The 21,529-nt window shown below is 46.1% G+C and overlaps 1 protein-coding gene across 3 annotated transcripts in view; it reads left to right on the forward strand.

The window, feature by feature from the left end:
• LOC124001112 (double C2-like domain-containing protein beta) overlaps positions 1 to 21,529 on the forward strand; it is a 63,310-nt gene that overhangs the window by 20,812 nt on the left and 20,969 nt on the right. For all 3 annotated transcript variants that reach the window (XR_006832739.1, XM_046307677.1, XM_046307676.1), the window contains exons 4-5: positions 339 to 413; positions 10,465 to 10,574. Coding sequence is in view for 2 of the 3 variants with exons in the window: in XM_046307677.1 (XP_046163633.1) it covers positions 339 to 413; positions 10,465 to 10,574 (185 nt within the window). In the remaining variant the exon portion in view is untranslated. The remainder of the gene's footprint in view (positions 1 to 338; positions 414 to 10,464; positions 10,575 to 21,529) is intronic.

A 21,529-nucleotide genomic window follows, 5' to 3' on the forward strand; every position in this document is an offset into this window, starting at 1 on the left:
GGAGAGTTGAACACCAAAGGACATAATGCTCTTTTGTCATGCCCTGACCTTGTCTGGCGTACAGCCTGTGGTGTATGACTGTATGCCATGTGTATGATAGCTAAGCCTTGACCAAGTGTGTTCTGTCTGTGTGTGTGTGTGTGTGTGTGTGTGTGTGTGTGTGTGTGTGTGTGTGTGTGTGTGTGTGTGTGTGTGTGTGTGTGTGTGTGTGTGTGTGTGTGTGTGTGTGTGTGTGTGTGTGTGTGTGTGTGTGTGTGTGTGTGTGTGTGTGTGTGTGTGTGTGTGTGTGTGTGTGCGCGTGTTCATCTGTAACCATCCCTGTGTGTGTCTCTCCACAGGGACTAAAGGCCATGGACTCCAATGGACTGGCCGATCCATACGTCAAGCTCCACCTCCTGCCTGGAGCAAGCAAGGTCACCACAACCTCCCTATCCCTCATCATCTTCCACATTAGTGGTACCCAGTCTATTAGTCGTATGCGTGTGTGTGTGTGTTCCTTTCCACTGAAACAGCTTGCCTCACAGCGAAGCGCTAAATGGTCTTACCCAAACCACCATGACGTATCGAATGGACGGGAGAGTGCTTACTGTAATCCAAAACGAATTTGAAGTACTGCAGCTTTCGATAGCATGGCACTTAAGATTCCTAGAAATGATTTCCGTACTTTCATGGACATGGTACATTTTGAAATGATTCCAGTTGTGGATAATATGTTGAATTCGGAGTGCTTCTCTGCTGTTTACGGGACAGACAATACCACCTGTGAGGTTGGTCAAAGCACTGGGCTTAATCAGTGTTTTCCATAAGCAGCGGTGGTCGGCTCAACAGACGATAACAGACTCATTATCTGTGTTCGAATACTTATACTAACCACACTAACTGTACTATTTGTGATGTAAATTGAGTATATAGAATGCTTATTGGTCACAGTGTGGATATAGTTAGTGTGCCAAAAGCTCCCGGATGTCGTACTACATTCGCCAAAATATGAAGTACACAAGCAGTGGACACTATTTCCGTACTTTTAGGGCCCATAATGACATTCTTCAGAAAATGGGTGTGGCTTCACATTGTTTGCAGATTTGAAGAAAACGCTGGAAAATATGCGGCCGACGAGAGTCCAACGAGAGTGAATACAAATTCATCGCTAGGGCGGGTGAAATGGTCAGAGTGAGGTGTTCTCTCATTTGTGTCTGGAAATAGCTAGCAAGCTAGCCAACGTTAGCTTGAGTGCTTGACTGTCATTGTCAGGTTAGAACGCTCGAATCAACCCTACTCCTCGGCCCGAGCGTCCAGTGTGAGCTCAGAGAGCGAAACTCTCTGAATTTATGAACGCCCAGAGCACACTGAGGGCTCTATGGCACTCCAGATTGAATTTAAGAACACACCCAAAGCCGTAAAATATCTAGCTAGTAATTTGTTATACTAACAAGCTAGCAAGAGGTTGCATAGCAACAGCATCAACTTCCGGTAGACAGGCGAAGAGCTAGTACACTCAATTGAAAGGATACCGCTCGTTTACAGTATGCTAAAATGAACTAATAGTATATAGTATGTAGTATATAGTCATTAAGTATGTAGTATACAGTATGCTAGTATGGGTATTTGAACACAGCTATTGTCAGCTGGCTAATTTTTTCAACTAACTAGGCTTCGTTTCATTGAAAAGTTTCAATTAGCTAGACAGAAACGTTGGTATAGTCTTCTCCCGCTAGAATGAATGATATGAATCTACTAGTGATCTATTGATAGGACAGGCGCGTGTCAGTCACAAAGCGAGTGATGACTGGAAAACTGGGAAACTGCTGGTTTGTCAGTCTGCTCTTTGTTCTGCCTCGTGATATCTGTGCTCTTCTTGTGCACTGTGGTTGGCTGCAGTCAAGGTTTGGGAGAAGACAAACCAAGACGCAGGTAAAATTGCTAAATTCCAAAACCAGTTTAAAACAGCAATTAGAGTAGAGGGTAAAAAAGCCAACGCTGCCTATGTCCCAGCAGCGTCCTTAGCCAGCAGCCATTTTCCGGCGAACAGGAAAAGGAGTGGGGAAGTACAGATAGATGGTTAGGATCCTGTTCCTGTTGTGTCCAGTTGCGGAGGGAGGTGTTTAATCTCAGGATCCTTAGTTTAGTGTTGAGCTTGGAGGGCACTATGGTGTCGAACGCTGAGCTATAGTCAATGAACAGCATTCTTACATAGTTGTTCCTTTTGTCCAGGTGGGAAAGGGCAATGTGGAGTGCAATAGAGATTGCGTTATCTGTGGATCTGTTGGGACGGTGTGCAAATTGGAGTGGGTCCAGGTTGTCTGGGATGATGGTGTTGATGTGAGCCATGACCAGCCTTTCAACGCATTTCTGTCACGCCTGCTCCCGCTCCTCCTCTCTGGCGCTCAAAGGCGCCAGGCTGCCCATCATTACGCACACCTGCCACCATCATTACGCACATCAGCGCTTGCTGGACTCACCTGGACTCCATTACCTCATTGATTGCCCCTCATGTATCTGTCTGTCCCTCGGTTAGATCCCTGTGTCAGCATTATTGTCGTAATGTCGTTTTGTTCCCCCTGTCCAGACGCTGTTCTTGTTTTGTTATATGTCCGTTGTTTCATTAAATGTTCACTCCCTGTACTTGCTTCTCGTCTCCAGCGTCTGTCCTTACAATTTCATGGCTACAGATATGAGGGTTATTGGGCAATAGTCATTTACACAGGTTACTTTAGCGTTCTATGGCACAGGGACTATAAGTGGTCAGCTTGAAACATGTAGGTTTTACAGACTGGGTCAGGGAGAGGTTGAAAATATCAGTGAAGACTGATACAGCTCGTATTTGCCCTATACAGCTCATTCAGTGCGGTCATAGTGCCAGCATCGGTTTGTGTTGGTAAATAGACAGCTACTCTCTTGGCGTATAGTATGGTCTACAGCTTATCGTGAGGTATTTTAACTCGGGTGACCAGAACCTCGAGACTTCCTTAATATTAGAGTGTGCGCAGCCGCTGTTGTTAACAAAAATCCACACCACTTCGCCCCTAAACCTTACCTGACACTGCCTTGCGGACTTGACGATGCATACGAAACCAGCTAGGTGTATATTATCCCTGTCCTGGTCCAGTTCTTCCGGGTCCCGTTGATAGGATCATCTTGAACAGAGCTCTTCCAGTTTGTTTGTTGTATGTTCACTAATAGAACTGGGGGTAGAGGCAGATTATTTATTTGCCGAACGTGGTTTTGTCAGGGTTCCCGCACGTTGGCCTCTCTTACGTCGCCTTTTCCTCTTCTGAGTCTCTGGGATTAGGGCCTGGTCCGGGGGTCGGCAGTATGTCCTGCTCCGCTGACTGGTTGAGGTAGAAATATTCATCCAAATAGAGGTTAGTGATGGTTGTTTTCTGTCATAGGGAAGGATGACGGAAACATTATGGAGGTAAACGGAACGAAAGCGCATCGGTGAGAGAGCCGTTCATTTGGCTACCTAATTTGCATACGGGCAGGCTATTACTGCTTTCTGGCGAATATCTGCAGATATATTATATTCAATCGTCACTGCAGGAACAATAGGTGGCGGAGAGAGAGACTCATTCTCTTCCAAAATATGATAAAAGAAAAGAGATTGAAGGTTAACAAAGCTAATGTCATGATACTTATTGCTATAGGCCTACTGATCTGATTAAAGGGTCCAGTGGCGATTTTAGCATGCAAATCCAAAGTGGGAAAAACTCAACCAATTTTTTAAGATGCATGCCAGAAAACCCACTACACAGCACAACACTAAACAATACATTGAATGCATTATAGCAGTGACAAACGGTGCCCACAAACTGTTCGGGCCTACAGAAAGCTGTCCCGTCAGCTGTACTTTCCTTTCAGCACCATGGAGTGAATCCTTACCACCGCTACACCTGGCTATCAACGGGGCCTCCTCTGACAGCGAAACCGTTCAGTCAGCCTCATTTACTGCTTTTTAAAAAAACCATAGCTGATATGGCTGACTTGCTTAAATAAACATGGCTACTACTGACTCCTTGTGGATTTGTGTAACTCTATAAAGAAAAAAGCATTCTCCTTCAATAATAACGAATACCGACTTTTGGACCATACACAAACATTATTATATTTATGTTCAGTAAATTCATAATGTTTATTATCACACTTAGCTCTATGTATGAGCAAGTGCTTATTCGTTCAGCACTTTCAAACTGTAAGATAAATTCAGATAGATGTTAGTTCAGATAAATTCCAGCGAGATGTTGAGGCCTTAACTTTACTCTTCTTTGTCACCACAAACACACAGAGAGAGAGAAAAAGAGAGAGAGAGAGAGAGAGAGAAAGAGAGAGAGAGAGAAAGAGAGAGAAAGAGAAAGAGAGAGAGAGAGAGAGAAAGTGAGAGAAACGACGGTATCTTAGCTGTTAGCATACCATTTGAAGTATTTTATTGTGTGGTCTTAAAAGTAAGGAAAATACAATCCATTTTTATAGACAATATACTGGTGTAAAGACAGAGCATTGCACAAACAAAACAACCCTCGCAATATGAACTGGAATCATGTGAACTTCATCATATACTATGATGGTCTGGTATATAGAGAACCACGTAAGCGAATTATAATAGGCTACACAAAGTAAGCGAAACAATGAAATGCATCATTCTAACATATCCCAAGATGATGAATAATATACTAATCCGATAGACCTGTACAAGAATAAGCAATATAACAATGGAGACTGTGACATAAGGGAATGATGAGCAGATAATAGTCAAGCTGTAATTTCGATTAAGACATGAGTGAGCTGAAATGTACAGCAACAGAATTCAGAACATGGGCCATTCTTACAGTATTCTCCTTGTACACCAAGTCAGAACCGTAGGATAAATAACGGGGGAACATAAGCAGACAATGAAAGCTCTTACAATATTCGATGATGACATTTCTCTAAAACAGGCTATAGGCTACATGTGCACCACCAAGTCAGAAGAGGAGGCTAAGTTCTGAGGTGGAGAGGGACAACATTTTAGGGTGAGACACATGGGCTACTAACAGCTTACTACACATACACTTGCTTTTTTAGCTACAGTTATTCATACAGTATGTTCCTGGCATACTACGTCACTTATACAGCAGCATTTTTAAAACCATTTTCCTGCAATTCTATATTGTTGTTTCTCAACATGTTTACTTGACAGAACACATTTTTTCTTAGGTATTTGCCAAACAGACTCAATTGAAAGAGTAGACCAGATGTACAGTTGAAGTCTGAAGTTTACATACACGTTAGCCAAACACCATTGAACTCAGTTTTTCACAATTCCTGACATTTAATCCAAGTAAAAATGTCCTGTCTTGGGTCAGTTAGGATCACCACTTTATTTTAAGAATGTGACATTTCAGAATAATAATAATCACATTCCCAGTGGGTCAGAAGTTTATATACACTCAATTAGTGTTTGGTAGCATTGCCTTTAAATGGTTTAACTTGGGTCAAACGTTTTGGTGTAGGCATCCACAAGCTTCCCACAATAAGTTGGGGGAATTTTGGCCCATTCCTCCTGACAGAGCTGGTGTAACTGAGTCAGGTTTGTAAGCCTACTTTTTCGCACACGCTTTTTCAGTTCTGCCCCCAAATGTTCTGTAGGATTGAGGTCAGGGCTTTGTGATGGCCACTCCAATACCTTGACTTTGTTGTCCTTAAGGCATTTTGCCACAACTTTGGAAGTATGCTTGGGGTCATTGTCCATTTTGAAACCCATTTGCAACCAAGCTTTAACTTCCTGACTGATGTCTTGATATATATACATCATTTTCCCTCCCCATGAAGCCATTTATTTTGTGAAGTGCACCAGTTCCTCTTGCAGCAAAGCAGCCGCACAATATGATGCTGACACCCCCGTGCTTCACGGTTGGGATGGTGTTTTTCGGTTGCAAGCCTCCCCCTTTTTCCTCCAAACATAACGATGGTCATTATGGCCAAACAGTTCTTTTCTTGTTTCATCAGACCAGAGGACATTTCTCCAAAAAAGTCCGATCTTCGTCCCCATGTGCAGTTGCAAACCGTAGTCTTACTTTTTTATGGCAGTTTTGGAGCAGTGGCTTCTTCCTTGCTGAGCGGCCTTTCAGGCTATGTCAATATAGGACTTGTTTTGCTGTGGATATAGATGCTTTTGTACCTGTTTCCTCCAGCATCTTCACAAGATCCTTTGCTGTTGTTCTGGGAGTGATTTTGCAGTTTTTGCACCAAACTACATTAATCTCGAGAAGACAGAACGCTTCTCCTTCCTGAGTGGTATGCTGGCTGCGTGGTTCCATTGTGTTTATACTTGCATACTATTGTTTGTACAGATGAACGTGGTACCTTCAGCCGTTTGGAAATTGCTCCCAAGGATGATGCAGCATTGTGAAGATCTTCTGAGGTCTTAGCTAATTTCTTTTGATTTTCCCATGATGTCAAGATGCAAGGTAGGCCTTGAAATACATCCACAGATACACCTCCAATTGACTCAAATGATATCAATTAGCCTATCAGAAGCTTTTAAAGCCATGACATAATTTTCTGGAATTTTACAAGCTGTTTAAAGGCACAGTCAACTTAATGTATGTGAACTTCTTACCCACTGGAATTGTGATACTGTGAATTATACGTGAAATAATCTGTCTGTAAATAATTATTGGAAAGATTATTTGTGTCACGCACAAAGTAGATGTCCTAACCGACTTGCCAAAACTATAGTTTGTTATCATGAAATTTGTGGAGTCGTTGAAAAGTGTATGTAAACTTCCGTCTTCAACTGTCGTTTTTGAGATGTAGTTTTTGCCACAATAAATTACATTAAAAGAGTAAACTAAACTAGTTTTTCTGACCAAATTACTAATCTACCACCTCCCTCAAAGTCCCACGCACAGTGATTGACAGGTCTGAAACCCTACCAACTCTGTGACTCACAAACTTCCTGCCCCTTCTCCTGACAGTTCCACCCACAGTGATTGATTGACAGGCCAAACTGTTAAAGGTCAACACAAATTGACACATTGGTTTCCTTACCCTAAGTGTCCACAGCAGCTGAGCCAGTAAAATACATATTTGAAGAACAAACATAATTGTGGCAATTCATATCTTCCAGTAAAACTGTAAATGGTTTTCATCTCAAGAGAAGACAGGTTTAAACCTGCTAATTTTGACTTGTTTTCTAGTTAGATCTGTCATTCTGTCATGTACTGCGTCTAAGAAGCAGTACATATGTTCTATGTGCGCTATTTCTGTTTCCTGTTCTTAAGTTTCCTTTTTGTGTCTCTTTACAACAGACTGAATTCAAATGACTTACAGTAATTTTAAATGTAAATTCATGTCTTACTATTCAATACCACAACTTATTTTACAAACCTGGGAGTTAAAGTTGTTAAGGTTTGGGGCGGCAGGTAGCCTAGTGGTTAGAGTGTTGGACTAGTAACCGAACGGTTGCAAGATCAAATCCCGTAGCTGACAAGGTACAATTATGTTGTTCTGCCCCTGAACAAGGCAGTTCACCCACTGTTCCTAGGCCATCATTAAAAATAAGAATTTGTTCTTAACTGACTTGCCTAGTTAAATAAAGGTTAAAAAAAAACGATTCATTAATTTAGCTGTGTATTTCGGTTGGAATCAAGGCATTAAAATGTACCGGAGGCCACCAAAATAGAGCTTGTTCTGCAAATTTTATTTACCCTATCCCGGGAACTCTACTTTTTCTATTTGACTGGCTAGTCCAGATATCAAAACTGGGCTTTGGCTTTAGGGCTAAATGTTACTAGCTAGCTAATGTAGCATGTTGACACGCTACGTTGACTGAAAAGGAGTTGTTTGGGCACTTCGCTGGTTAATGTGACATTTCTCTGTGCTCCACAGCATTGTTTTGGTCCCATTTTACCGGCTTTGTTGAGATTTTTGGAGTTGTTGTTCTCGGGAATGGTTGGGAGGTTTGGCAGCTGACACAATCTTCTCAGGTTGATTGTTGCTGGCGGGTTTGGGTCAACATCAAAGTAAGTTGTGATAGCCGCATGGAGACAGAGCCAGACAGGTATTATAAACACTATGTCTGTGGTTCGAACCCAAAAAATACAGGTCTACTTCTGTTAATTCCCCCCCCCTCCTCCTTTTGTTCCACACAGTATTTCTCCATCCTGCCCTCTGTCCCGTCTCTGTCACTATCTCTCTATCTCTATGTGACCCTCTATGACCTTGAAATAGCAACACAATGCCAAGAGAAGGACGGGAGGTAAAGGGGTGAGAGAAGGAGGGAGCTGGGGGGGGGTGGATGAGGCGAGGGCAGCAGCAGGTGGTTGTCATGGAAACTGCGCCGATTGTTACACTGCTCACGTCAACAGGCGAGTGTAGATGGGGGGGGGGGGGGGGATATACGTCAGCACATACGTAAGTACCCACAAACCCCCGTTTGGTAAATATCAACCACATGAGTCTACGGCGCCGAGGAGTGGGGAGCACGTGAGCGTGAAACAGAGGATGACAGGCAGGGAGGGACTCACACGTATACACACCTCCTTGCACACACAGGGGCACGAGCACACACACACACTCTCCCTCTCCCCCTTTCTCTCCCCCTTTTTTCTTACTTACACTCACACACACATACACACACACACACACACACACACACAGGGAGAGACTCCCACATAGATACACACTCCTTCACACACCAGCTTCCACACATACAGGGGCACAAGCTGATTGCTCCTACTAAAGGACCGCCGGACTCACATGGACAGAAACACCTGACTAAACACACCTCCACAGAAACACACACTTGCTCTCTCTCTCTCATGCACAAAAACATAACAAAAACATAATACACCATTACACACTCTCTCCTACCTCACACACAATCACACATTGCACACATCACACACAGAGAGAGAGAGAGAGAGAGAGAGAGAGAGAGAGAGAGAGAGAGAGAGAGAGAGAGAGAGAGGAGGACAGAGACAGAAACTGAGAGAGAAAGTGCGAGAGAGGTGAAAAGATTGAGAGAGAGAGCGAGCGAGAGCAGTGAGAGTGGTTCTAGGTATCTTCCCGGCTCAACGTTCTCATCTGCTCCCTGTCCCAATTGTGGCGCATGGAGAATGAGATTTCTGAGTCACAGTCTTAGCCAGTTGTGTGTGTGAGCTCGGGGAACAGGGGAGAGAGGGAAAGGAAGAGAGGGAGAGGGTCCATATAGACGGATGCAGGGAGAGGGAGAGGCTAAGAATGAAATATTTAGGGGAACATGTAACAGCATTGATGACGGGGGGAGGGGGCGAGGGAGAGAAAGAGAGATGGAGCCAGGCAGGCAATTTTTTTTTTATGACACCATATGCTGTTCTGGCCGGGATGTACCTGGGGGTATCGATGGAAAAGCGGAGATGAGAAAGAGGGGGGAAAAGAGTGAAGGATGAGAGAGAGGGAGAGAGATGAAACGAAGTAGGGAGGGAAGGAGGAATTTGAGAGATTTGAGGAAGAAAGTGAGAGATAGAGAAAGGTTTCGAGAGAGAGAAGGATGGAGAGAGAGAGGCAATTAGCTCCGGAGCACCAGAATGGCCCGGGGAGCTGGGATTTAGGCTCACGCTTGAGCAACTTGGGAGTATATACAGTCCTTCGCTCTCTTGGTGTGTTTGTGCACGTCTATGTGCGTGCTTGCTTGCATGCGTGCGTGTGCATGTGTGTCCGTGTGTGTGTGTGTGTGTGCACTGGGGGGATTCAAGACCAAGTAAGTGAGGAAGCGTGCCTGGTCTCGGCATCAAAACAAGACACAGCCGTTGTGTAACCAAGAAAATAAATGAAATATGTAAAACAGCAGCACGTCCTGGAGGCAACATATAATGGAAAATAGTAGCTAGAAACGGCCAATGTGATAACCCTGCCTTCTCAATCATGAAGGGGAAGTTAGCGTAGCATTATCGGACGCTAACGCTAGGCCTTTCTTCATTGAGAGGCTTTGATTTTTCATGCTAATTGTGTTAGCGCGGCCTAATTGACAGGTGTGGTGTGTTAGCGTTAGCGCAGTGCTTGTTTGCAGGTCTGGCCGGTAGTGGTGCTAGCGACAGGCTAGGGGAGACAGACAGGTGACGTGGGGAAGCCTCATGTCCTCATGTTCTCCTCTATAAAGTAGGTGAGCAGATGTCTACCATTTCCTGGGGGAAGGAGATAAATTACGTTTCCTCTCTCTCTCTCTCTCTCTCTCTCTCTCTCTCTCTCTCTCTCTCTCTCTCTCTCTCTCTCTCTCTCTCTCTCTCTCTCTCTCTCTCTCTCTCTCATATCTCTCTCATATCTCTTCCCACCTGTCACTTTCTCAGTCCCCCATTTCTTTCCCCTATGCTCCCACACACACTATTTTCTATACTTTTCATTTCTCTCTCCTCTCTCCCTCTTTCAACCAATCCTTTCTCTCCCCCTTTTTGAACCTCCCTTCTCCATTTCTCATCCCTCTCTCCTTCTCACTTTCGTCCCCTGCAGGCGAACAAGCTCCGCACCAAAACACTGAAGAACACTCTGAACCCGGTGTGGAGTGAGACACTGATGTACCACGGCATCACCGCTATCGACATGACCACCAAAACCCTCAGGTACTGAACTACAGAGAACTACAACTCCTGTATGTATGTTATACTGGCATATTTTATAAAACAACTTGCCTACAGTTCCCAGAGGGCCATCGGGCCAATTAATTATCCAACGGACGAACACACACACTGGCCACACACACTGGCCAACTGTTCCATTAGCAGTCGCCGCGGTAACACACTCAGGTGTTGGCTCCCGCTCAGAGTCTCAGCCCCCTCATTCCTCAAGTGCTCTTGATACAGAGCGCTGAAGTGATGTAGGTCGAGCGCGGCAACTTTGTGCGCGTGTGTTTGTGTTTGTGTGTTTGGCACCGTCATGATAATGCAGCAATGTCAAACCCATGCCTCAGGGATATACACACAGAAATAGGCACACACACATGCACACATACACACACACACACACACACACACACACACACACACACACACACACACACACACACACACACACACACACACACACACACACACACACACACACACACACACACACACACACACACACACACACACACGCAAACACACGCGCTTCCACACACACACACACACACACACACACACACACACACACACACACACACACACACACACACACACACACACACACACACACACACACACACACACACACACATACAATGCCTTCAGAAAGTATTCACACCCCTCGACTTTTTCCACATTTTGTTGCGTTACAAGGTGGAATTAAAATGTCATTTTTTTTGTTAGCAATCTACACAAAATATTCTGTCAAAGTGGAAGAAAAATTCAAACGTTTGTTTAAAAAATATATAAAATATAAGCACTATTAAATCTGGATTACCTAAGTATTCAACCCCCTGAGTCAATACATGTTAGAATCACCTTTGGCAGTGTTTAAAGCAGTGAGTCTCTCTGGGTAAGCCTCTAAGAGCTTTGCCAACATGGATTGAACAATGTTTGCACATTAGTCTTTAAGGAATTCTTCAAGCTCTGTCAAGATGGTTGTTGATCCTTGCTAGACAGCCATGTTGGCCACTCAGGCCACTTGGCCACTCAGGAACATTCAATGTCGTCTTGGTAAGCAACTCCAGTGTATATTTGGCCTTGTGCTTTAGGTTTGCTGAAAGGTGCATTTGTCTCCCAGTGTCTGGTGGAAAGAAGACTGAACCAGGGTTTCCTCTAGGATTTTGCCTGTGCTTAGCTCTATTCCATTTATTTTTATCCCAAAAAAGTCCCCAGTCCTTGCCAATGACCTGCATACCCATAACATGATGCAGCCACCACCATGCTTGAAAATATGAAGAGAGGTACTCAGTGATGTATTCGTTTGGAATGTCTCCAAATTTAACTCCATATTCTGTCATGTTTTGTCATTAATTATCATGTCTTGTCCCTGTGCTTCCCCTTCTATTCGTTTCCCTCTGCTGGTCTTATTAGGTTCTTTCCCTCTTTCTATCCCTCTCTCTCCCCCTCCCTCTCTCACTCTCTCGCTCTCTCTTCTCTCTATCGTTCCGTTCCTGCTCCCAGCTGTTCCTATTCCCCTAATCAATCATTTAGTCTTCCCACACCTGTTCCCGATCCTTTTCCCTGATTAGAGTCCCTATTTCTCTCCTTGTTTTCCGTACCTGCCCTGTCGGATCCTTGTCTATATTCACCGTGCTGTGTCTATGTTTTGCCCTGTCGTGTCGTGTTTCCCTCAGATGCTGCGTGGTGAGCAGGTGTCTGAGTCTGCTAGGTTCAAGTGCCTTCCCGAGGCAACCTGCAGTTCTTGATCAAGTCTCCAGTCTGTTCTCGTCTTTACGAGTAGTATTATGCCTTTTGTTTTGTTAAGTATCTTACTGGATTAAAAACTCTGTTTTCGCCAAGTCGCTTTTGGGTCCTCATTCACCTGCATAACAGAAGGATCCGACCAAGGAATGGACCCAGCGACTACAGAGGCTCGTAACACTGCCGTCAAGATCCAAGGAGCCATGCTCGGCAGACACGAGCAGGAATTGTCTGCTGCTCGCCATGCCGTGGAGAACCTGGCCGCTCAGGTTTCCGACCTCTCTGGACAGTTCCAGAGTCTTCGTCTCGTGCCACCTGTTACTTCCTGGCCTGCCGAGCCTCCGGAACCTAGGGTTAATAACCCACCTTGCTACTCCGGGCAGCCCACGGAGTGCCGCTCCTTTCTCACCCAGTGTGATATTGTGTTCTCTCTCCAACCCAACACATACTCTAGCGAGAGAGCTCGGGTTGCTTACGTCATTTCACTCCTTACTGGCCGGGCCCGAGAGTGGGGCACAGCTATCTGGGAGGCAAGGGCTGATTGTTCTAACAATTACCAGAACTTTAAAGAGGAGATGATTCGGGTTTTTGACCGTTCAGTTTTTGGTGGGGAGGCTTCTAGGGTCCTGGCTTCCCTATGCCAAGGTGATCGATCCATAACGGATTACTCTATAGAGTTTCGTACTCTTGCTGCCTCTAGTGACTGGAACGAGCCGGCGCTGCTCGCTCGTTTTCTGGAGGGACTCCACACAGTGGTCAAAGATGAGATTCTCTCTCGGGAGGTTCCTTCCAGTGTGGACTCTTTGATTGCTCTCGCCATCCGCATAGAACGACGGGTAGATCTTCGTCACCAAGCTCGTGGAAGAGAGCTCGCGTCAACGGTGTTTCCCTGCTCCGCATCGCAACCATCTCCCTCCTCTGGCTCAGAGACTGAGCCCATGCAGCTGGGAGGTATTCGCATCTCGACCAAGGAGAGGGAACGGAGATCACCAACCGCCTGTGCCTCTATTGCGGATTTGATGGACATTTTGTCAATTCATGTCCAGTAAGAGGCCAGAGCTCATCAGTAAGCGGAGGGCTACTGGTGAGCGCTACTACTCAGGTCTCTTCATCTAGATCCTGTACTACTATGTCGGTCCATCTACGCTGGACCGGTTCGGGTGCTACATGCAGTGCCTTGATTGACTCTGGGGCTGAGGGTTGTTTCATGGACGAAGCATGGGTTCGGAAACATAACATTCCTTTCAGACAGTTAGACAAGCCTACGCCCATGTTTGCCTTAGATGGTAGTCATCTTCCCAGTATCAGATTTGAGACACTACCTTTAACTCTCACAGTATCTGGTAACCACAGTGAGACTATTTCTTTTTTGATTTTTCGTTCACCTTTTACACCTGTTGTTTTGGGTCATCCCTGGCTAGTATGTCATAATCCTTCTATTAATTGGTCTTGTAATTCTATCCTATCCTGGAACGTATCTTGTCATGTGAAGTGTTTAATGTCTGCCATCCCTCCCATTTCTTCTGTCCCCACTTCTCAGGAGGAACCTGGCGATTTGACAGGAGTGCCGGAGGAATATCATGATCTGCGCACGGTCTTCAGTCGGTCCCGAGCCAACTCCCTTCCTCCTCACCGGTCGTATGATTGTAGTATTGATCTCCTTCCGGGGACCACTCCTCCTCGGGGTAGACTATACTCTCTGTCGGCTCCCGAACGTAAGGCTCTCGAGGATTATTTATCTGTGTCTCTTGACGCCGGTACCATAGTGCCTTCTTCCTCTCCGGCCGGGGCGGGGTTCTTTTTGTTAAGAAGAAGGACGGTACTCTGCGCCCCTGCGTGGATTATCGAGGGCTGAATGACATAACGGTTAAGAATCGTTATCCGCTTCCCCTTATGTCATCAGCCTTCGAGATTCTGCAGGGAGCCAGGTGCTTTACTAAGTTGGACCTTCGTAACGCTTACCATCTCGTGCGCATCAGAGAGGGGGACAAGTGGAAAACGGCGTTTAACACTCCGTTAGGGCATTTTGAGTACCGGGTTCTGCCGTTTGGTCTCGCCAATGCGCCAGCTGTTTTTCAGGCATTAGTTAATGATGTTCTGAGAGACCTGCTGAACATCTTTGTTTTTGTCTATCTTGACGATATCCTGATTTTTTCACCGTCACTCGAGATTCATGTTCAGCACGTTCGACGTGTTCTACAGCGCCTTTTAGAGAATTGTCTCTACGTAAAGGCTGAGAAGTGCTCTTTTCATGTCTCCTCCGTTACTTTTCTCGGTTCCGTTATTTCCGCTGAAGGCATTCAGATGGATTCCGCTAAGGTCCAAGCTGTCAGTGATTGGCCCGTTCCAAGGTCACGTGTCGAGTTGCAGCGCTTTTAGGTTTCGCTAATTTCTATCGGCGTTTCATTCGTAATTTCGGTCAAGTTGCTGCCCCTCTCACAGCTCTTACTTCTGTCAAGACGTGTTTTAAGTGGTCCAGTTCCGCCCAGGGAGCTTTTGATCTTCTAAAAGAACGTTTTACGTCCGCTCCTATCCTCGTTACTCCTGACGTCACTAGACAATTCATTGTCGAGGTTGACGCTTCAGAGGTAGGCGTGGGAGCCATTCTTTCCCAGCGCTTCCAGTCTGACGATAAGGTTCATCCTTGCGCTTATTTTTCTCATCGCCTGTCGCCATCTGAGCGCAACTATGATGTGGGTAACCGTGAACTGCTCGCCATCCGCTTAGCCCTAGGCGAATGGCGACAGTGGTTGGAGGGGGCGACCGTTCCTTTTGTCGTTTGGACAGACCATAAGAACCTTGAGTACATCCGTTCTGCCAAACGACTTAATGCCCGTCAAGCTCGTTGGGCGTTGTTTTTGCTCGTTTCGAGTTTGTGATTTCTTACCGTCCGGGTAGCAAAAACACCAAGCCTGATGCCTTATCCCGTCTGTTTAGTTCTTCTGTGGCTTCTACTGATCCCGAGGGGATTCTTCCTTATGGGCGTGTTGTCGGGTTAACAGTCTGGGGAATTGAAAGACAGGTTAAGCAAGCACTCACGCACACTGCGTCGCCGCGCGCTTGTCCTAGTAACCTCCTTTTCGTTCCTGTTTCCACTCGTCTGGCTGTTCTTCAGTGGGCTCACTCTGCCAAGTTAGCTGGTCATCCCGGTGTTCGAGGCACTCTTGCGTCTATTCGCCAGCGCTTTTGGTGGCCGACTCAGGAGCGTGACACGCGCCGTTTCGTGGCTGCTTGTTCGGACTGCGCGCAGACTAAGTCGGGTAACTCTCCTCCTGCCGGTCGTCTCAGACCGCTCCCCATTCCTTCTCGACCATGGTCTCACATCGCCCTAGACTTCATTACCGGTCTGCCTTTGTCTGCGGGAAGACTGTGATTCTTACGGTTGTCGATAGGTTCTCTAAGGCGGCACATTTCATTCCCCTCGCTAAACTTCCTTCCGCTAAGGAGACGGCACAAATCATCATCGAGAATGTGTTCAGAATTCATGGCCTCCCGTTAGACGCCGTTTCAGACAGAGGCCCGCAATTCACGTCACAGTTTTGGAGGGAGTTCTGTCGTTTGATTGGTGTGTCCGTCAGTCTCTCTTCCGGGTTTCATCCCCAGTCTAACGGTCAAGCAGAGAGGGCCAATCAGACGATTGGTCGCATACTACGCAGCCTTTCTTTCAGAAACCCTGCGTCTTGGGCAGAACAGCTCCCCTGGGCAGAATACGCTCACAACTCGCTTCCTTCGTCTGCTACCGGGTTATCTCCGTTTCAGAGTAGTCTGGGTTACCAGCCTCCTCTGTTCTCATCCCAGCTTGCCGAGTCCAGCGTTCCCTCCGCTCAAGCGTTTGTCCAACGTTGTGAGCGCACCTGGAGGAGGGTGAGGTCTGCACTTTGCCGTTACAGGGCACAGACTGTAAACGCAGGATTAAGAGTCCAAGGTATTGTTGCGGCCAGAGAGTGTGGCTTTCCACTCGCAACCTTCTTCTTACGACAGCTTCTCGTAAGTTGACTCCGCGGTTCATTGGTCCGTTCCGTGTCTCCCAGGTCGTCAATCCTGTCGCTGTGCGACTGCTTCTTCCGCGACATCTTCGTCGCGTCCATCCTGTCTTCCATGTCTCCTGTGTCAAGCCCTTTCTTCGCACCCCCGTTCGTCTTCCCTCCCCCCCTCCCGTCCTTGTCGAGAGCGCACCTATTTACAAGGTACATAAGATCATGGACATGCGTTCTCGGGGACGGGGTCACCAATACTTAGTGGATTGGGAGGGTTACGGTCCTGAGGAGAGGAGTTGGGTTCCGTCTCGGGACGTGCTGGACCGTTCGCTTATTGATGATTTCCTCCGTTGCCGCCAGGGTTCCTCCTCGAGTGCGCCAGGAGGCGCTCGGTGAGTGGGGGGTACTGTCATGTTTTGTCATTAATTATCATGTCTTGTCCCTGTGCTTCCCCTTCTATTCGTTTCCCTCTGCTGGTCTTATTAGGTTCTTTCCCTCTTTCTATCCCTCTCTCTCCCCCTCCCTCTCTCACTCTCTCGCTCTCTCTTCTCTCTATCGTTCCGTTCCTGCTCCCAGCTGTTCCTATTCCCCTAATCAATCATTTAGTCTTCCCACACCTGTTCCCGATCCTTTTCCCTGATTAGAGTCCCTATTTCTCTCCTTGTTTTCCGTACCTGCCCTGTCGGATCCTTGTCTATATTCACCGTGCTGTGTCTATGTTCTGCCCTGTCGTGTCGTGTTTCCCTCAGATGCTGCGTGGTGAGCAGGTGTCTGAGTCTGCTAGGTTCAAGTGCCTTCCCGAGGCAACCTGCAGTTCTTGATCAAGTCTCCAGTCTGTTCTCGTCTTTACGAGTAGTATTATGCCTTTTGTTTTGTTAAGTATCTTACTGGATTAAAAACTCTGTTTTCGCCAAGTCGCTTTTGGGTCCTCATTCACCTGCATAACATATTCAGGACATAAAGTTCATTTCTTTGCCATATTTTTTGCAGTTCTACTTGAGTGCCTCGTTGCAAACAACAAGAATATTTGTATTATTTACAGGCTTCCTTCTTTTCACTCTGTAATTTAGGTTGGTATTGTGGAGTAACTGCAATGTTGTTGATCCATCCTCAGTTTTCTCTGTTTGCGGCCATGGTCTCATGTTGAAATCCTTGGGTTGTTTCCTTCCTTTCCGGCAACTGAGTTAGGAAGGATGTCTGTATCTTTGTAGTGACTGGGAGTATTGATACACCACCCAAAGTGTAATTAATAACTTCACCATGCTCAAAGGTATATTGAGCGTCCGCTTTAAAACATTTGACCCATCTACCCAATAGGTGCCCTTCTTTGCGAGGCATTGGAAAACCTCCCTGGTCTTTGTGGTTGAATCTGTGTTTGAATTTCACTGCTTTACTGAGGGAACTTACAGATAATTGTGTGTGTGGAGTAAAGGTAATTCAAAAATCATTTTAAACACTCTTATTGCACACCTTGCACACTTATTATGTGATTTATTATTATTTGTTCAGCAAATTTGTACTCCTGAACTTATTTAGGCTTGCCATAACAAAGTGGTTGATCACTTATTGACTCAAGACATTTCAGCTTTTCATTTTGAATTACCTTGTACAAATGTCTAAAAACATAATTCCACTTTGACATGATGGGATATTGTGTGTTGGCCGGTGACGCACAATTTCTATTTAATTCATTTTAACACAGCAAATTGTAGAAAAAGTCAAGGGAGGTGAATACTTTCTGATTGCACTGTACACACACTTCTCACCCCTTATTCTAATGCATCTGGTCTGCAGTGTGTGCTGGACAGATACCCTCTGGCATGCAGTCAAGGGCAGACACTGGGCAGAGAAGCCATGTAGCGCCCCCTCCCCACAGACACAAACACACACCAAGCCCCCAAACACACACACACACACACACACACACACACACACACACACACACACACACACACACACACACACACACACACACACACACACACACACACACACACACACACACACACACACACACACACACACACACACTCCATCTCTTTGTAGATAAGGATTCAGGAAAGACCCTGAATGCCCGGGGAAGCCACCTGACCTCCAGCCAAGGATACAGCTTCCATACACAGGCCAGCACAGAAGCTAGGGAGAGTCAGGAAAGGGAGGACAGAACGGAAGAGGGAGAGGGAGGGGTGCCAAGAAAGAGAGGATAAAATGTGGGGAAGAGGGGGATGCCAAGAATGAGGGAAGAGAGAGAGTGGGAGGGATGCCAAGAAAGAGGGTATAGAAGAGGACAGACAGGGGGAAGGAAAGAGAGGAGAGGAGAGAAGAGAGAATTGGGGTTCCTAGAAAGAGGGGATAGAGGTGGAGAAAGAGAGGGAAATGGTGGAGAGAAAGAGGCACAGTGCTTGGGAGAGGGGGAACATTTTCAGATGAGTAGGAGAGAGAGTTATATAGAAATAGATAGACAGTGGGGGAGTGGAGGCAGGGCAAACCATGAAAGAGAGAAAAAGTTGAGGGGAGAGAGTGATAGATGAAAAGAGAAAGTAATCACTGGGAATTTGGAATTAGCATAGCATAGGCAGTGGATGTGAATAGGGAATTGTAGCGTAGCATAGAGTGGATGGGGATAGGGAATTGTAGCGTGGCATAGAGTGGATGGGGATAGGGAATTGTAGCGTGGCATAGAGTGGATGGGGATAGGGAATTGTAGCGTGGCATAGAGTGGATGGGGATAGGGAATTGTAGCGTGGCATAGAGTGGATGGGGATAGGGAATTGTAGCGTGGCATAGAGTGGATGGGGATAGGGAATTGTAGCATTGCATAGAGTGGAAGGGGAAAGGGAATTGTAGCGTAGCATAGAGTGGATGGGGATAGGGAATTGTAGCGTAGCATAGGGACTGATAATGGTAATATGCATTTAGCATCCAGCAAGGACTTTTATTGTGTGTTATAACTTCAGGCGCAAGGCAATAGCTGTAACTTAAATTGTTCAAAAATGCTGCTCCTATACTTGTTAGTAAACTACAGGGTTGGGTCTTGGCAATTGGCTCTTATGTCATATTTCTCTGCTTCAAACAATAAATGTATGCCAAAGGGGAGATATTCACGATAAAAAAAAACTAATGGATAAGGTTAGGATTGGACGAGGGGAAGTTTATCCTAGATCTGTACCCAGGGGAAACTTGACCCCGCCGCATCATACGGTCAGTCAATGGAGAGCTCCACAGCGGTGTAGAAAAGGTTCTGTTGGCTCGGTGTGACAAGACGACGGCCTCCTGGTTCGGCAGCTTGTCATAGCCCAGGCAAGACCGACAGAGTGCCAGTCTGATGGCAGAACTACATTGTTCCCACCTCTCTCTCTCTCGACAGTAGAACCTCAAAGACACAAACCTCAGAGGACCAACCAGTCAACTGAACAGGCAAAGATCAAACCACTCCAGTACACATATTAAATAAAGAAGAAAAAAGTGCTGCAGCACATAAGCTATTTATAATGTCTGGCTAAATTATTAGAGAACACGATAAATCCTTTTCTGTAACGGTTTGATGCACGGTGAATTTCAGACGTTTCGGTTCAGACCTCCATCCAACATGTTCCCATCACTGAGGTCCTACTGTGTCTCTCTACGCTGAGTATACAAAACAATGATATCTCCATGCCTTAGACTGACCAGGTGAATCCAGGTGAAAGCTATGATCCAATATTGATGTCACTTGTTAAATCCACTTCACTTCGTGTAGATGAAGGGGAGGAGACAGGTTAAAGAATTATTTTTAAGCCCCGAGACAATTGAGACATGGATTATGTGTGTGTGTGTGTGTCATTCAGTTGGTGAATAGGCGAGACAAGTGCTGTTGAACGGGGTATGGTAATAGGTGCCAGACTCGCCGGTCTGTGTCAATAACTGCAACGCTGCTGGGTTTTTCACACTCAACAGCTTCCTGTGTGTATCAAGAATGGTCCACCACCCAAAAGGACATCCAGACAACTTGACACAACCCGGGGGGAAGCATTGGAGTCAACATGGGACAAGCATCCATGTGGAAACGCTTTCGACACCTTGTAGAGTCCACGCCCCCGACGAAATGAGGGCAAAACAAACTCTCACCATCATTTAATATAGAATGACACATAAAATGGCGACTGATCCCGTTATATAAGAATTGGTCAAATGCATGTTACTGCGACCCTGAGGTATGTCTCACACTGATAAAGATGCAAAGAACTTTGGGAGTGGGAGTATGAGAGCGAGAGAGAGAGAGAGAGAGAGAGAGAGAGAGAGAGAGAGAGAAAGAGAGAGAGAGAGAGAGAGAGAGAGAGAGAGAGAGAGAGAGAGAGAGAGAGAGAGAGAGAGAGAGAGAGAGTGAGAGAGAGAGAGAGAGAAAGAGTGAGAGAGTGAGAGAGAGAGAGAGAGAGAGAGAGAGAGAGAGAGAGAGAGAGAGAGAGAGAGAGAGAGAGAGAGAGAGAGAGAGAGAGAGAGAGAGAGAGAGAGAGAGAGAGAGAGAGAGAGAGAGAGAGAGAGAGAAAGAGAGAGAGAGAGAGAGAGAGAGAGAGAGAGTGAGAGAGTGAGAGAGAGAGAGAGAGAAAGAGAGAGAGAGAGAGAGAGAACACCCGGGCTACAGCCCAGGGGGATATGCAGCAAGGTGAGAGAACATCTGAGAGCAGGAGGGTAGAGTAGCAGTTGAAGGAGTGAACACGACTAGCATACCGCAGTTGTCATAAAGACGTGAGACATATCTTAGGCCATTCTCAGTTCTTGAAACGTCTCAAGTGCACTACAGACAAAGCGGACAGACAGACGTTCAGACAGGCAGGCAGACAGACATCACAGAGTGTAGCTACAGTTAACTGGCAAAATTAATAGGGCGTTTGGGCTCCACGAGCCAGAACAGCTTCAATGCACATTGTCGTAGATTCTATAAGTGTCTGGTGGTGGAAAATGTTGTCTCAGGTGAAGCTCCAGAATCTCCCATAAGTGTTGGGTTGAGATCTGGTCACATGATCATGGCATATGGTGTATATAATTTTCATGCTCATCAAACCATTCAACGGCCAGTCCTGCCCTGTGGATGGGGCATTGTCATCCTATGGGGGCATAGCCATCGTAGCCTAAGCATGCTGGGATGTTAATTGCTTAATTAACTCAGGAACCACACCTGTGTGGAAGCACCTGCTTTTAATATACTTTGTATCCCTCATTTCCTCAAGTGTTTCCATTATTCTGGCAGTTACC

This window comes from Oncorhynchus gorbuscha, linkage group LG17 (assembly GCF_021184085.1).
Source record: "Oncorhynchus gorbuscha isolate QuinsamMale2020 ecotype Even-year linkage group LG17, OgorEven_v1.0, whole genome shotgun sequence".
Lineage (NCBI taxonomy): Eukaryota > Metazoa > Chordata > Actinopteri > Salmoniformes > Salmonidae > Oncorhynchus > Oncorhynchus gorbuscha.